The sequence below is a fragment of the Alligator mississippiensis genome, chromosome 11 (assembly GCF_030867095.1).
Source record: "Alligator mississippiensis isolate rAllMis1 chromosome 11, rAllMis1, whole genome shotgun sequence".
NCBI classification, from domain to species: Eukaryota; Metazoa; Chordata; order Crocodylia; family Alligatoridae; genus Alligator; species Alligator mississippiensis.
The window spans coordinates 104466-121715 of NC_081834.1; the positions used below are offsets into that span (position 1 = coordinate 104466).

General features: G+C 55.4%; 1 protein-coding gene across 1 annotated transcript; it reads left to right on the forward strand.

The window, feature by feature from the left end:
• The first annotated feature begins 855 nt into the window (after positions 1 to 855).
• Positions 856 to 8981, forward strand: LOC132244006 (protein TsetseEP-like). The gene is made up of 4 exons (XM_059714830.1): positions 856 to 1069; positions 6244 to 6740; positions 8654 to 8725; positions 8943 to 8981. The coding sequence occupies exons 1-4, from the start codon at positions 994 to 996 to the stop codon at positions 8979 to 8981; spliced, it is 684 nt and encodes a 227-aa protein (XP_059570813.1). The 5' UTR covers positions 856 to 993.
• Positions 8982 to 17250: the final 8269 nt, after the last annotated feature.

Here is a 17250-nt window from a genome sequence, read left to right on the forward strand (position 1 = left end):
TTCTCGGGAAAAACAAGTCCCACGTCCTGTTTCTGTCATATGCCATGCCCAGGAAAGAACCAGTAACTAGTGAATAGAAGAGCAGAGTCTCACCTGCAAGCCCTCACACCACAGTTTTCCCTCCCAGGAACAACCTTTCTACCAAGTTTCATGAATGGGTTTTTGGAGTTGTCATCATTTCAGCATTGTCCAGTCCTAAGACATTGTGGCAGGGGTGTCACAGAGAATGCCACAGGTTTGCATAGCACATTACGAAATGACGATGAATACTTAAGATTATTCATGATAAGATAGCTGACCTAGCAGTCCCACCATCGCAAAGTCCTTTCTGAACTGGGTGGCGGTGGGGTTGGGAAGTGCGAGTAGGGCATGCTCTGGGAAGCAGCAGCTGGGCAGCGGGATCCGGCCTGTTGTTGGGATCTGGCTGGATAGGGACCTGGCTATGCCCACCCGCCTGCGGGACACAGATGTTGGGCACCGCCGGGATGGAGCACGTGTGTGTGTGCCTGCATTACCCCTTCCACGTGAACGCAGGTGTATATGCTGATAATAACCCTTGTGTGTCCAGGGTAGATTCATCCCTCTATTAAAGCAGCTTTTCTGCTTCTAGTAGTGGACAGCCTTTCTTGTTCACCCCTCTCAGAAAGGATCTCCTCCAATCAGAAAAGGTGCAGGGAAGGGCAGTACAGAGAGATGGATGCGGTAGTCATAGAACCAGGTTCAGTCAAAGATTGCAGCTGTCCTTTCTAAGGCGCCCAGATCAGAAGTCCTTGCTGGCTCATGGCAGAAGGAATATGTCCATCTTCTCGAGACAGGCTGAGTGACAAATATCACTGTTTCAAAGACTGACCATGGCCGGATTTGGTCAATGTATTTGTTTTCAGCCCGCTAGCCCTCCTCCTCAGCACCTGGCTCCTTACAACACCAGACGACTTTAGGGAGGCACCAGGTTACCCCAGCTTGAAAAGACTGCTCCACTACCTGCAAGGAGACATGCCTGGCTCCCAAGTGCTGGAAGAGGCAGAACACCTCCTGGCCAAGTTTCTCAGCGAAGAGCTAGAAAATGAGAGTAAGTTATATTTTTTCCCAAGCTATCGCTGCCTAACCTCCCAAACCTGAGCAAAGAATTGCATTTGGGGGGTAAATGTTACCAACAGTTATATTACCAGGGCAAATTCTGATATCGCTGACATGAGAGGGCCAGGCCCTGCAGACTTGAGGGTATGTCCAGTGTCCAACTGACACGTGGTCCTTCACCCAGGTAGAAACTTTCCTGTGGCAAAGAGGTTTGTGGTTCTGCTTCTCAGACCTGGTGCAATGTGTGAGCTAGGACTGGTGTCGAGCTTTGGCACAGCAGTGCAGAGAAATGATATATGAAAGAAGGGAAACAAAAGAAAAGCAGTATTTCACCCCAGAAACCTGACCTGCTGGGTGTTGCAGAAAGAAGGGGTTATTTTAGACTTGGGCACAGCGCCAGGTCAGCTCAGGCATTTAAATGTGGACACAAGACGCATTGCATAAAACACAACTCCTTTTTTCTTCAGCCTCCAAAATCATTCATAGATTCATAGATGTTAGGGTCGGAAGGGACCTCAATAGATCATCAAGTCCGACCCCCTGCATAAGCAGGAAAGAGTGCTGGGTCTAGATGACCCCAGCTAGATACTCATCTAACCTCCTCTTGAAGACCCCCAGGGTAGGGGAGAGCACCACCTCCCTTGGGAGCCCGTTCCAGACCTTGGCCACTCAAACTGTGAAGAAGTTCTTCCTAATGTCCAGTCTAAATCTGCTCTCTGCTAGCTTGTGGCCATTGTTTCTTGTGACCCCCGGGGGCGCCTTGGTGAATAAATCCTCACCAATTCCCTTCTGTGCCCCTGTGATGAACTTATAGGCAGCCACAAGGTCGCCTCTCAACCTTCTCTTGCGGAGGCTGAAAAGGTCCGGTTTCTCTAGTCTCTCCTCGTAGGGCTTGGTCTGCAGGCCCTTGACCATACGAGTTGCCCTTCGCTGGACCCTCTCCAGGTTATCCGCATCCTTCTTGAAGTGTGGCGCCCAGAATTGCACGCAGTACTCCAACTGCGGTCTGACCAGCGCCCTATAGAGGGGAAGTATCACCTCCTTGGACCTATTCGTCATGCATCTGCTGATGCACGATAAAGTGCCATTGGCTTTTCTGATGGCTTCGTCACACTGCCGGCTCATGTTCATCTTGGAGTCCACTAGGACTCTGACATCCCTTTCCACTTCCGTGCCACCCAGCAGGTCATTCCCTAGGCTGTAGGTGTGCTGGACATTTTTCCTCCCCAGGTGCAGCACTTTGCATTTCTCCTTGTTGAACTGCATCCTGTTGTTTTCTGCCCACTTGTCCAACCTATCCAGGTCTGCCTGCAGCTGTTCCCTGCCCTCCGGCGTGTCCACTTCTCCCCATAGCTTTGTGTCATCTGCAAACTTGGACAGAGTACACTTCACTCCCTCGTCCAAGTCGCTGATGAAGACATTAAAGAGTATCGGTCCAAGGACCGAACCCTGCGGGACCCCACTGCCCACACCCTTCCAGGTCGAGACCGACCCATCTACCACGACTCTTTGGGTGCGACCCTCCAGCCAATTCGCCACCCACCGGACTGTGCAGTCATCCACATCACAGCCTCTTAACTTGTTCACCAGTATGGGGTGGGATACCGTATCGAAGGCCTTCCTGAAGTCTAAGTATACGACATCCACCCCTCCTCCTGTGTCCAGGCGTTTCGTAACCTGGTCATAAAAAGAGACTAGATTGGTCAGGCATGATCTGCCTGCCACAAACCCATGCTGGTTTCCCCTCAGCATAATTTGCCCTGCCGGGCTCTCACAAATGTGAGCCTTGATAATTTTTTCAAAGACTTTACCAAGGATGGAGGTGAGACTGACTGGCCTATAGTTGCCCGGGTCCTCCTTCCTCCCCTTTTTGAAAATGGGGACCACGTTAGCCCTTTTCCAGTCTTCTGGGACTTGGCCCGTGCGCCACGAGCGTTCGAATATTCCCGCCAGTGGCTCTGCAATGATGTTGGCCAGTGCCTTCAGCACCCTCGGATGGAGCCCATCCGGGCCTGCCGACTTAAAGGCATCCAGTTCTTCCAAGTGACTCTGCACCATCTCAGGGTCTACGCATGGCAGTCTGGCGCCTTGCTGCTGCCTCTCTACAACCCCAGTGAGAGACTTGTCGTGCCCCTCGCTTAGGAACACTGAGGCAAAGAACTCGTTGAGGAGTTCAGCCTTGTCCCCCCTATCTGTCACCAATTGTTCCTGCCCATTTAGCAGGGGTCCTATTCCTCCCTGGGCCTTCCTTTTACTCCCAATATAGCTAAAAAACAATTCCTTGTTGTCCTTTACTTGGGATGCCATCCTCAGCTCCATGGTAGCTTTGGCCCGCCTAACTGCCTCCCTACAAGCACGAGCAGAGGAGGTATATTCATCTTTAGTGATCTCACCCTGTTTCCACTTTTTATGTGCTCCCCTTTTGGCCCTTAGGCTGCCCTGGATTTCTGTGGTCAGCCATGGAAGCCTCCTGGCCCCTTGCCCTCTTTTGCCTCGCTCGGGGATCGTCTTGCTTTGTGCCCGAAGGATCGTTTCCTTTAGGCACAGCCACCCTTCTTGGGCTCCCATCCCATCAAAACTCCTACTCTGCAGTGCTTCCTTGACTAATCGCCTGAGTGCATTGAGATCAGCTTTCCTAAAGTCTAGCACTTTCACCCTACTAGTTACCTTACCCATTCGACGTCTTATGTTGAATTCTATTATAAGGTGATCACTGTCTCCCAAATGGCTACCGATCTGGAGGTCCCCTATCATGTCATCTCCCGTTGCCAATACCAGATCCAGTATGGCATTCCCCCTAGTGGGACCATGCACCTCCTGTGTCAGGTGGAGGTCCTGTACCCAGGTTAGAAACCTGCGTGAGTGATGGGACTTTGCCGTCTGCGTCTCCCAGCAGATGTCCGGGTAATTTAGGTCTCCCATGACTACCGCCTCTTTAGCTTTTATGGTCTCCGAGAGTTGCCTCAGGAGCCCCGCGTCTATTTCTTCCCCTTGGTGTGGGGGTCTGTAGCAGACCCCTACCACCAAATCCCTTTCTCCTTGCCCCCCATGTAGCCTAACCCACAATCCTTCTACTTCCTCAACCTCGGATTCTGTTTTGATGAGGGTTGACATATATTGCTCACTGACATAAAGTGCAACCCCCCCCCCCCCCCCTTTCTTCCCTGACCTGTCCTTTCTATATAATCTATAGCCCTCAATATGTACCGCCCAGTCGTGGGATGAATCCCACCAGGTCTCTGTTAGCCCCACTAAGTCACAGGTGTTTAGTGCTAGCAGGAGCGCTAGTTCAACCTTGCAGATTCGTATCTGCAAGGTTGCTAATATGTGTCCAATGAGGCTCTGTCCCGGGGTTGGGTCCAGTGGGTCAAGACAATATTCAGGTCGATGTTTTGATCCAACTGTTGTTCAAAGTCAGCAGAAGTTTCCCGGGGGTTTGTTCCCGCATTTATTTCTTGCAGTAATATTGGAAAAAGGGTCTGAAACTTTGAGTGACAGACACTCCCTTGCATGAGAACGAAATGATCCACATCCTGAAAGAACGGCTCCGAATTACAATGCACTTGTCTGTGTAGCAGGGAGTGCGGAGAGGGCAGGGCAGTGTCTAATCTGAGCGTATGATAGGAGCTGTCTTAGAGCGATCACTTGTGTTGTGTCCATCCCGTTTGCTCATGGTTATACAGAGCTGAACGAGCTGTTCTTTCCAAAGTACATCCTGCTTTCTCCACAAGCACATTTAAAGGCTCAGTGAGGAGCCATTGGTCGAAGGCATTTCTTTAGTGAGAAACATGCAGGCAGAGCTTTCTATATGCAGCCTGAGCTCTAGAGACCCCCACGAGGACTCTCGGCAGGGCCCACCCATGTAGATTAGACTGCAAGGCTGGGGCAAGAGACAAGACACACACAAGTCCATTCTGGGGTTTGCCCATGCTGTGCTGGAGTGTGTGTGTGCGTGTGTGTGTGTGTGTGTGTGTGTGCGCGTGTGTGTGTGTGTGGATTGGAGGCCCCCCACGTTTGGGGCAGGAGGGGCACCAGTCTACCGGCCCAACCCTCCAGCACAGGCTGGGCAACCCCAGACACAACTCCCTCCCCTCCCTTCCCCACATGGGTGTCTGGTGGCTCTTGAGTCAAGGGGCAGCACGTGCCCCCCCACCCCGATACCAGTCAGCAACCGGGGGCACCCCAGAGGCCGATCCCAGTGGTTGGGGGGTGCCCCCCGGTGGCCAATCCTGCTGCCTGCGGGGCCCCGATCTCACTCACCATAAAAGCAGCCGCGCTGCTTCGGGAACTTGGTGACCACTTCCAGAAGCAGCGCGGCCATTGGAGCTGGCAGCCCCACTCCCCGGCCAGCGCTCGCAGGAGGGGCTCTGGTGCTCCCGCCTGCTACCCTGCCCACCGGCTACACAGGGAACGCAGCATGACAGGGGTGCCCGGTGCTCTCAGGGGGTGCACCCCCGTGCATTCCCTGTGTCGCCCCTGCTTCTCTGCCCGCATCCTAAGGACAGCACCAGGAACAAGGCCAGGCTGCTTCAGCCCAGCCCTGCTCCTGGCATGTCCTAACAGCAGTTGATGAAGGCGCTCTGCTTTGGAGCGCCTTAGTCTGCACCTTCGTGTAATGAGGGCTCATTGGTCTGACAATCAGGCATTTTTTAAAGTGCTCTGCAGCCATGCCTGTCTCTCAGTGCTTGGGTGTAGAGTGCTGTCAGCGGCTGATCATGGGCTAAAGCATCACTTGTCAGTGCCTAAAGAATATTGTAAGAAATACCAGACAAGGCAAGCCTAGCCCAAGAGTTTGGGAGCCGGCAATCAGTGCGGGTAAGAAGGTAAGAAGAGTTTTAGAGAAGTGGGTTTTAAAGAAGGATTTGAAAACAGAGACGTGTTGATGGAGTTAGACTATAGGGGAAATGCCAGCAGAAATGAAGAGGTTAACATCTTGTCGAACAGGATCTGGAGTTGATGTTACTGAGTTAAGACAGAGAGAGAGGAGAGATTCGAGTTGGGGCAGGGAAAGAATCAGAAAGGGACGACGGAGAGACTCTTTTTGTGAACAATTCTTGTACAATGTCATTGATGTGGCTTCTTTTCATAAAAGAGCCACACATAACTAAGGCTGGTACAGCCATTTTCACTTAGCTCATTTAGCTCCAAATAAATTGTTGTATTTAGGCCAGAGCGGGGACCAGCTCGAGGACCAGCCCGGGGACCAGCCTGAGCTCCAACATGAGGAGCAGCCTGGGGACCTGCCCAAGGACCAGCCTGGCAACCAGCATGAGGACCAGCCCGGGGACCAGCCCGTGGAGCAGCCTGAGCTTCAGCATGAGGAGCAGCCCGGGGACCACCCTGAAGACCAGCCTGGGGACCTGCCCAAGGACCAGCCTGGCAACCAGCATGAGGACCAGCCCGGGGACCAGCCAAGGGTCCAGCCCGGGAAACAGCCCGAAGGCAAGCCTGTGAAGCTACCCAGGGACCAGCCTGGGGATCAGCCTGTGGTCCAGCCCGAGGACGAGGCTGAAGATCTGCCCAAGGACCAGCTTGGGGACCTTTCTGAGGACCATGACGAGGACGAGCCTGGGGACCTGCCTCAGGACCAGCCTGGGGACGTGCCCAAAGACAAGCCTGGGGACCTGCACAAGGACCAGCCTGGGGACCTTTCTCAAGGAAAGGTATGGTCTAGAACCTTTTGCTCAAAGTATTCGGTGTGAAAAGGGTAGGAGGAACTGGCAATATTTACAGTCTAAGTGAAAGTTGAGTTTCCACGTCCATTGGCTGCTCCTGTCCCCCACAAGCTGGTCCTAGCTGTGAGCAAACACAAGTGCGCGGCTGCAAGCAGCTTCAGTGGCCCACCTCATTGCATGTGGTGTCAGATAAAGATGTTCAAAACGTAGTGTCTTCTGGAACGTGTGTCTTCTGGGGCTCCCCACCTGCCGGTGCTTTCAGAGTGGGAGGGGGCAAGGGAGCAGGAGTTGAGTCTGGGGGTTTCAGCCCCCCTCTACAGGCTGGGGCCAGTGTAGTGCAGCCCCCAAGGTGGGGTGGGGGCTCCACTTCCCCCACTCCATCCTTTAGCACCAGGTGCGGAGCCCCAAGTACCAGCTCCCTCCACTGCCTTCCGCCTCCCATTCGCAAACAGCCAGGACTGCACAGAGCCTGGCCCTGGCTGTGGGAACCTGCTTGCAGGCTCCCGGCGGGCAGCGAGATCCCCGCCCCTCTGGACCCGCAGTGACCTTCGGTTTGGTCTGGGGTAAGGGTGTAACTCAGATCACTTTGCAAAACTTGTTCTGAGTTACAGCTGGGAGCTCCACTTCTCTCTGCACCCTTAGGGCACGTCCGCACGTGCAGGCCCATGTGCTTGCAGCAGCTCAGATAGGAGCGGCACGTATTTGAGCTGGGGATTTCTCCTCAGCACATGTGTCTGCACGTGGCCTTTGGTGTGGGGCAAGTTGTGACACTTGGGGCAAAATAACCCTGCCCAGCTCCTCCCGGATCTGCAGCCAGGGGCAGCCAGAGCCTGCAGCCAGCACCGGTTTGCAGGAGTGGGGTGGGACAGGGGGTGGGGTGGGCGTGGGGGGTGGGACAGGCGGTGGGTGGATTGTGAGGGGACTGTGGGTGAGTGGGAACTGTGTGAGGGGGCTGCTCAGGAGGGGTGGGTCCTCTGCCCCCAAACAGGGCACAGCCCCCCCCCACAACCCATGCTCTGCTGCCCCCAGCACCACAGCCTTCCCCGCAGGGCCCACAGTTCCCCTGCATGGCCCACCCCCACAGTACTGCAGCCCACTACCCAGCCCGGCTGGGCAACTGGCAGGCAATGCCGTGCTGCCACTTACCCAGCCAGGGTAGGGGGCACAGGATGTGGGCATGGCAGTGCTGGGAGTGGGGTTTGTGCCCTGCAACTGCTTGCCCCCTTCCGCCCGGAGCAAGGTGCACCTGCATCATGCCCCTGCCCCCCGCCTGTCCTGGCTGGGCAAGAGGCAGCGAGGCATATCCCCCACTCCCAGCACTGTCGTGCCTGCAGCCCGGGCCCCTCTGCCCTCCTCCCCATGTCCCATGCCCCCCTCCCCAGCTGGGCACAAGTCAGAGGAATCTGCAAACACAAAGGGGTGCAGGAGATGGAAGCCGAGTGTCCAGTGTCTTTGAATATTAGTTTCCTTTTCATATCCCAAGAGAGCCCGTTTCCTTGGGCAAGGAGCCTTGCCCGATAGGGAACGGCAGAGAAAGGTCAGTAGGCACGTCTGCTCTGCAGGAGCTCCTTCCTGAGCAAAGCACCTTGTGTAGTCGGGATGCCACCGTTTCATTCAGCAGACAAAGTTCTCTGGGTAAAAGTGCTGTCTTTTATTAGACCAACTAAACACCCATTTCACACGGCAACACTCGATACCATCCATGTTTCAGGGGTATTAGTTGTAGATGAAATACTACATATGAATACTTCATTGCAAATACCAAACTGAGTTACTCCTGTCAGTAGGACACCACCACTAACAACATCCAAGGACCAGGTGTAGACCCCAAAATACTTGCTCCTGGTTCTACTCTTTCATCCCTACCGCTTCCATCACGTTTCTGACTTTTTCCTCCACAGCACACAGGAGACGCCCGTATAGTTCGGACCACAATGCCGAACAGCAAAGGATCTGTATATAAAAGCATCCTGGTAAGTGATGTGGAAGAGCTGTGTAGATTTATTACTGGATGTGCTTTCTCTGCGAATGATAATTTCTATGTAAAATCTCTGCTGCTCTGATTCACACCAAGACAAAGCTTTGCAATATTAGGGGCCACATAATGCCCTTGATTCTTAGGTGAATCGACACTGGCATTTTAGTAGTCAGAGTACAGTCCACCTCCCAAACTCTTCCCTGGCCTTTCAGCCGGATAATATCCACCACTTGTCCTCAACCATTGAGTAAGGTAAGGAGAAAACGTGCACTCCACTTGTACGAATGGGCGTGCGTGCACAGGTAGGCAGACAGATACACTGAAGAACAGCTTGAGGCAAGTCCCCGGAAGATGCTGTATAGCAATAGAGAGTATGTAGTAACACAAGGCTCCCAAAGGGCAGACACCTCTAAACAGCATCATGTATTAGCCTTCATTTTCCCTTAGAGGACAGTGGAGCTGGAAGGGACCTCAGGAGGCCATGTAATCTAACCCCTGCTGAAGGCAGGATCACTCCTGACTAAACCTTCCCACTCAAGTTACGTCTGACCTGTCCTTAACACTGCACAAGCCAGCCTCCCAACAACTACTATTCCCAGTGCCCAAAACACCAAGAATAACCGTCACCTGCTACAGGTAAAGCAAGGAGGCGAGGCCCAATGCCAAACGTGGGGCTTGGTGTGAGCCCGAGCAGAGAAGCAAAACCCAGGAACTTGCTGGTTGTTTTCGTGCTAGCAAGAGCCTCAGCACACCCGAGTCCAAGCCCCCAGCCCTAACTGCAGCCAGCAGACAGCGCTCCCAGTGCGGCTGCTGTCCTTCCCAGTCTGGGGCTCTCTGCACATTGGCTCAGGAAGCTCTTTATTCCTGCAGCCAAATCATCTGAACAGCAGCGGAGCCAGGACACATCCCTGGAGGAGTCCACTCAAAGCCTCCTGCCGTTCCCACCTGGGTCCATGCACAAGCGCCTTAGAGACCTGGCTCAACAGCCACAAGCAATGTGCTCTGGAGTCATTCGGTTTTGCCCATGTTTCTCCAGGTTGTTTCTGAGAAGGTTGGCTGGGTCTTTCCAGGGAAAGGGAAAGTGTTGAGAAGTAAACCCTGGGCCAGGTTCATGGTGATGCAGCTGCTGCTTGGGCCATCTCACTGGCACAAGGTAGAGTTAGGCAAGAAAAGCCTTGATGGCATAGGACCAGCCTCGTGGCTCCTGGGACTCTGCTCCGTGCGGGTGGTCACGCTGGAAGGAAAGGTTTCAGAGAGACAGAGGCAAAAGCAAAGAGCATTCAGAGTGGTCTTTTTGACACCAGGGACAAACACAATCTAGCCAGGCAGCTTGGTAGAGTCACATACACACAGGCACCGTCACCCTTTGCTAGGATGTGCTGTGCACGAGGCTATTCCCATCGCCGTAATTCCCAGTCGCGCGCTGTCTGTACCTCCTCGATGAGACACCAAGCCAACACGCCAGATAGATAACCTGAAAACAGATGTAGAGAAACAAAGAAGCAAAATCAGTCATTGCAAAATGCTTTTTCCAGTTAACCTGCCAGGACAGGACCACCGTGGTCATTGAAAAAATACTGGCGAAATATGATGTCGACGTCATAGAAGTCGATAATTTTGAACTTGTGCAGGTCATCTCCGAGCACAAAGGTAAGACAGCAAAACTTTTTGCTGCTTAAAATCTCCTCCTCATGGTTGCAGAAGAACATGCATGTGAATCCATTTTAGAAACAGTGCATTGTTTCATCTCAAAGCCAGGGTCAGTCGCCCTCCCGCTTGAGTACCTGGTAGGAGTCAGCACACCGCTGCTCCCCTTTGGCATGCCATGGGTGCAGTTGGGGAAGACTGACAAGTAGAGATCCAGCGCTGACATGTGTCCAGCGGTCTGCAGTCAGGCCCAACTGCAAAAGAAGCAGTGGGAGCATCACCTGTACACTGGCTGCTGCCCAAAAAGCCACAGGGAAGACACAGTCCAGATCCACTCCCTGAAATCCATCCTGCTGGACAACCTCTGCGCCCTCTGCACCAGGAAGGTGTCCCAAAGCCATCCTGACGGTCACAGACCCTACGGGGGAAAGCACTGTATAAATGCAGAGCATTACCCGCAGAATAGCTTTGCCTTCCCAGGGGGGCTCCTTGATTGTATGCATTGCACTTGCAGTGCTCGGCAAGCCCTAAGCCTGCTGGGTATCTTGCGTGGCAGGAGGAGAGTCCACCATCACTCCCTGACCATTGCCAGGTCAAACTCTCATCAGCATCAAATCAGCAGCCGCCTCAGGCCCTGCCCTGGATTTCCCAGCCCTCTTTCAGAGGCAGTGAAAGCAGGGAGGATGCAACGGGAGGGGAGAAAGCCAGGCTGAGCAGGCTTCCTTCTGCTCACCTCTGGGACCCAGCAACCCAAGGCCCCAGCGCTCCCCCTCCCCACACACACACCTCTTTGGAAAACAGCTGTCTCCCATTGCTGGCAGACAGGTATCTGGGAGCTCAGGGAGCAGCAATCTCCTCTGCTGCCAAAAGGCAAGGCTCAAGCCCTGCTCTTGGTGCATGAGGAGGTAAAGGGGTTGTCTCGGCTGAATGGAAGAGAATTGGTCTTGCCCCATTTGTTGAATAAAGCCCCAGCACATGCAAGCTGCACAAAACCACACGTGGAAATGATGCATTAAGGAAGCAAGGCAAATGATTGCCTTCCCCCTAAATGTACAGCCCTGTGTGCATACATCGTGCACACATCGTCTGCAGTCAATGATCTCAGAGCCAGGAAACGGTTTCCTGTAGTGCGCACGTACGTTTGGTGTTATCACACTTGCAGAAGCATAACTTTGGGTGGTACAACATTTCTCATACTTTTGCTGGTGGGAAAGGAGAAGTTATACCTAGTAAAAACCATGTTAAAGCCCCTTATGGGAACTTCAGAGAGGCACGTGCCCAGCCACAGCGCACCTCTGAATGCCCCCCCCATGTCCTGCGCTTGCTTGTCGTGCTGCTATCCAGAGTAAATCACTCGACGCGGCTTTTCTTTTCTTTTCTTTTCTTTTCTTTTCTTTTCTTTTCTTTTCTTTTCTTTCTGCAGAGCTAGTCTTCCCACAGGGAGCTAATGTGTTTTATGGGATGAACAGCCAGTGCAGTACAGACCTCATCCTGCGAAGAAAGCCATGTTTAATTTTCGGCCCATGGCCCGATGAGCACAAGAAGAGGAGGCGCCTACCCAGGCTCTTTCGAGGTGGCCGGAGCAGACGCAGACGCCAAAGTTTCTAAGGAGCTGCCGTGAATCCCATTGCCAGGCTGGGGGACACTGGGGCTGGGGGGTTGGGGTGCAGGCATGGGAGGGATGGGGTCAGGGGGGAAAGGGGAGCAGAGGGGAAAGGGGAGCATTTCTGTGTGTGGGGGATGGTGTGGGAGGGACAGGGGGAAATGGGAGGGAGGCTTCTTTCAAGGGGGGACGGGGCTAGGGTTGTGCGATTGCACAAAAGCAGACACCCGGGTGGGGGAAGAGGTGTGCCCCTTCCCCCTGCCCCCCCAGCCCTGCCGGTGCCCCTCACCCCCAGCCCACAGCCCTTTCCCACCCCCATGCCTCCTGGTGCTCCTCCCTCCTGGTCCTTGCCTTTTGTCCTGCCCCTCGGGATTGAAGAAGAGCTGGTCTGTGCCGGGCGCTGTGGGATTCCCAAATCCCAGGTCCCTCAGGATCTGCTCTGCACTGCTCCTGGCTCCATGCCGTGGTGCCACCTGGATGAGGGCCACGGGCTAGTTGTGGCAGGGCTGGATGCGGTCAGCAATTCTGGCCGCGACGCCCCTGCCCCTGGCTCCGGGCAGGCCCCGCATCTCCGCTTCCCCTGGCGTGCTTGTTCTCAGAATGACTGAGGAACGCTCCGGGATCGTCTGCACGTTTGTCATGAGGGAGATTGGGGTGCTGGGTCTGAGGGGTGCAGCTGGGGCTGGCTGAGCGCCTGCCACTCCAGTATTTGGCTGCATCCTGAGTCCTGAGAGATCATGTCTGCATGTGAGCCTGGCCTCTTGGGCAGCATGCTGGCGCTGGCGCTGGGCTGCCTTGTGCTGGCGTTGGGCCTCCTTCCCCACCATCTCCATTCACTTCAGCTCTAGCTCGTGCCTGAGCTTGCTCTCCTCTGCTTCCAGCGGCAGCTGGTATTTCCAGAAGTCCCACTCGGAGGACGGCCCCTCGGGTTCTGCGTGCACGCGCGGAGGTGACCTTGCGGCCCGGGCATCATCACACAGGGTCTTAATCAGGGCTTCTCTCTTTTGTTCCTTCCTCTCTCTTTCCTCACCCCTTTCAAGTCGGCCACAGTCCCGTGGTCATGCTCAGCAGTCACCCGAGCTATGTGCACTGTCCCCTTGACCCCATGCCCAATTAGAGCTTGTTTGCTCAAGGGTTTTTGGTGATCCTCTTCCCTTCCCCGAATGATGCCTTCAAGACAGCAGGTTGTGGGATGCCAGAGGTGCCACCACATGTGGCGGGCCAGTACGGGGTGCTCCTGTGTTGAGCCCCCCGCCTCTCTGCGCCCACCACCTTCCAGGCTCCGCGTGCCTCCCTGGGCACCTCACGTCCAGCCGACCCCCTTCCTGGAGCACACCTGCAAGTCTTAGGGTAGTGAAGCCCCCATCCATGATCTGGACTGAGCTTCACCCTGGGAAGCCTCACATCGGTCGTGGGGAAATCCCTTGAAACAATTATCAAGGAGCACATGTGTGAGGGGGGGGGCAGGGGAGATCATGCCCAGGGGAAGTCAACATGAGCTCATCAAAGCCAGGTCTTGCCAGACCAGCCTGATGGCCTTTTATGACCAGGTAGCTAAATCCCTGGATGATGGTGTCGCCGTGGACGTAGTCTTTCTGGACTTTAAGAAGGCCTTTGACGCTGTCTCTCACCCCATCCTCATTAATAAACGAGCGACTGTGGCATTGATGCCTACACAGTTGGATGGGTCACAAATTGGCTGATGGGGCGCACCCAGAGAGCAGTGGTGGACGGGTCGCACTCGACCTGGCGGGATGTGAAGAGTGGGGTCTCCCAGGGCTCGGTCCTGGGCCTACACTGTTCAACATCTTCATCGGCGACTTGGACGAGGGGGTGGAAAACATGTTGTCCAAGTTTGTCGATGACACCACGATGTGGGGAGAGGTAGGCATGCTCGAAGGGAGAGAGAGGCTGCAATTAGACTTAGACTTGACTTAGCACAGAGGCGGAAAGGGATCTTGGAGTCATTATTGACTCCAAGATGAGCATGAGCCGCCAATGGCAGACCGCAGCCAGCAAAGCCAGCCGCACCTTGTCATGCATCCAAAGATGCATCTCAAGCCGGTCCAGAGAGGTGACAGTCCCCCTCTCCGCGACATTGGTCCGGCCCCAACTGGAGTGCGGTGTCCAGTTGTGGGCAGCGCACTTGAAGAAGGATGTGGCCTGCCTTGGGAGGGTTCAGAGGAGGCCACCTGCTTGGCTGGAGGGCAACAGGGCAGGCCCCACGAAGAGAGGATGAGGGACCTGAACCTGTTCAGCCTCAGCAAGCGGAGGCTGAGGGGGATTTGGTGGCTGCCTACAAACTCGTTAGGGAGATCAGCAGCAATTAGGAAGGGTCCTACTCCCCCCGGCAGCACCTGGGGTGACCAGCAACAATGGCCAGAAGCTGCTGGAGAATAGGTTCAGGTGAGAGAAGAGGAGGCACGATTCCACTGTCAGGGTAGCTAGGGTCTGGAACCAACCTCCTAGGGAAGTGGTCCTCGCTCCTACCTTGGGTAAAGTCAAACAGAGGTTGGATGAACACCTGCCTGGGGTCGTGTGATCCCAGCGTGTGCTCCAACCAGTGGCAGGGGGAGTAGACTAGATGATCTATTCAGGTCCCTTCTGACCCCTAACTACTAGGAAACTAGGAACCTATGAACCAAGGGGATGCCAAGGCATAATCCACACCCTCTCCCAAAGAGTCTCCCATGCTAGGTAGAGGAGAGCTGTACTGGTTACAAGGGGAAGGTGTGGAACAGGGTACAGGACGGAGCAATAGCCGAGAAATCCCTGAGAGCAAACAGCGGCATGGTAGCCTTTGATCACGCCTCGGACTTACTGCAGGCTATATAGGTAGTCGGGCTGTGCAAAATGTTGCTGGGTGTTTCTTTTCAAAACTGTTTCAATGTGTTTGCTGCTGAAAACAGTGACATGGAAACAAAACAAAAGGATTTGAAACAGCTTTGAAGGAAAAGCAGGGCACTTGAAACATTTAGAAATGGTCAAAATATTTTGAGTTTGGAAGCTGGGCTGTCTTGGTTTCCGCACCGGTCGGAGATGACAGGGCAGCCTCCTCTCATCCGGCACGCAGATCTGGGTCTGGCATCCCTGGGAGGAGTCCAGCACAGCCCGGCAGCCTTCCCGGGGCACGAGCCCGCAGCTCTGCTCCCCGGATGAGAGGAGGCTGCCCTGGCACCTCTGACCAGTGCTGGGTACAGGCTGCGCCCGGCACTGGAGAGAATTGCTGCTGCCGCCTGTCCCAAGCAGCAGCTGCAACCTCCTCTCATCTGGTGCAGATGCAGGGGCTTGCACTGCCAGGAGTAGTCCAGTACAGCCCCTCAGCCCTCCCAGGGGTGCGAGCCCCCGGATCCGTGCCCCGGATGAGGGGAGGCTGCCCTGTCACCTGGGACCGGCGCTGGGCATGGAGTGCACCCAGCTCCAGAGATAATTGCTGCTGCCTCCTGTGCCAGGCACCAGCTGCAGCCTACCCTCAGCCGATGCACAGATCTGGGGGCTCGCAGTCCTGGGAAGAGTCTGGCACAGTCTGGCAGCCCTCCTGCGGGTGCAAGCCCCCGGATCCGTGCCCCGGATGAGGGGAGGCTGCCCTGTCACCTGGGACCAGGGCTGGGCACGGGCTGTGCTCCCCACCCCCGGAGAGAATGGCTGTTGCCACCTGTGCCAGGCACCAGCTGCAGCCTCCCCTTCTCTGATGCACCAATCTGGGGGCTCACACCCCCAGGAGGGCTGCCGAGCTGTGCCGGACTCCTCCAGGGGGTTCGACCCCCAGATCTGTGAGCCGGATAAGAGGAAGCTGCTGCTGCTGCCATTGGGGCCCTGTGCTAAAGCCAAGTGAGCCCTGCTTCAGAACTCAAACCATTTCCAAAGTTTTCAAATGTTACGAGCGCCCTTCTTTCTTAGCGAATCCTTTTGTTTCATTTTGATTTCACTGCTTGGAGCTTGAAATGCATTAAAACAGCTTGGAAATGAAACACCCAGTGACATTTTGCACAGCCCTCTTAACTAAATATGTAGCTTGCAGTAACCCAGACGTGTGATCAAAGGCTACCATGTCGCTGCTTGCTCTCAGGGGTTTCTCGGATATTGCTCTGTCCTGTACCCTGTTCCACACCTTCCCCTTGTAACCAGTACAGCTCTCCTCTGTACCTAGCATGGGAGACTCTTTGGGAGAGGGTGTAGATCATGGCTTGGGATCCCCTTGGTTCGGCTGAGGAAGGGGGACCCCGATTTCTGCTTCAGACAGGGAAGCAGCCCAAGTTCTTCCAGGGGATCAAGTACCCTCAAAGTCTGCTAGGCCTGTGTTCCCAGGGGGCACAGGGTGAAGATCAGCCCAGATCATGAATTGTGGCTTCATTGCCCCAAGGCTTGCAGGTGTGCTCCTGGAAGGGGGTCGGCTGGACGTGAGGTGCCCAGGGAGGCGCGCAGAGCCTGGAAGGTGGTGGGCACAGTGAGGGGGGGGCTCAACACAGGAGCACCCCGTACTGGCCCGCCACATGTGGTGGCACCTCTGGCATCCCACAACCTGCTGTCTTGAAGGCATCGTTGGGGAAGGGAAGAGAGTCACCGAAAACCCTTGAGCAAACAAGCTCTAATTGGGCATGGGGTCAAGGGGACAGTGCACATAGCTCGGGTGACTGCCGAGTATGACCACGGGACTGTGGCCGACTTGAAAGGGGTGAGGAAAGAGAGAGGAAGGAGCAGAAGAGAGAAGCCCTCATTAAGACCCTGTGTGATGATGCCCGGGCCGCAAGGTCACCTCCGCGCGTGCACGCAGAACCCGAGGGGCCGTCCTCCGAGCGGGACTTCTGGAAATCCCTGTGCTCGGGGCCAGCACCGCTGCCACCCCAGGCAGCCCCCGCCGTCCAGGGCTAGGGCTGCACGCTCTGTGTGCCTGGGGTCTGGGTGCGGGGAAGCTGAAGCTGCCGGGCACGGCGAGTCAGTGCCGTGGCTGCGAGCCACTTCTTGTACTGCCCTGGTCTCAGCAGCTGCTCTTCAGGCCTCTGGGCTCAGGCCGCTTGCTCGGACCAGCCCTCTGGGCGCCTTCTGCGCTCTCCTCTGCGCAAACTCCTGTGCAGATTCCCGCCCCTGGTTGGGCTGCGCCTGCTTGCGCGCTCTGTTCCCGGGGCTCCCTGGGAGGCGCAGCTCAGGAGGGACCTTTGGCGGGGCGGGGGGCTTCCCTCCCTCCCGGGCTCCACGCAGCTGGGGCATCCCACTCGGCACGGCCCCACATGCACACATGCACGCACATGCTCACACGCACACGCACACTT

Excerpts from the sequence above, each read along its gene's own strand:
- LOC132244006 (XM_059714830.1), top strand. The coding sequence starts at position 994 with ATGCCTGGCTCCCAAGTGCTGGAAGAGGCAGAACACCTCCTGGCCAAG. Across the intron at positions 6,741-8,653 it reads GGGACCTTTCTCAAGGAAAG|CACACAGGAGACGCCCGTAT; the intron begins GTATGGTCTAGA and ends TTTCCTCCACAG. Across the intron at positions 8,726-8,942 it reads CTGTATATAAAAGCATCCTG|CCGGATAATATCCACCACTT; the intron begins GTAAGTGATGTG and ends CTGGCCTTTCAG.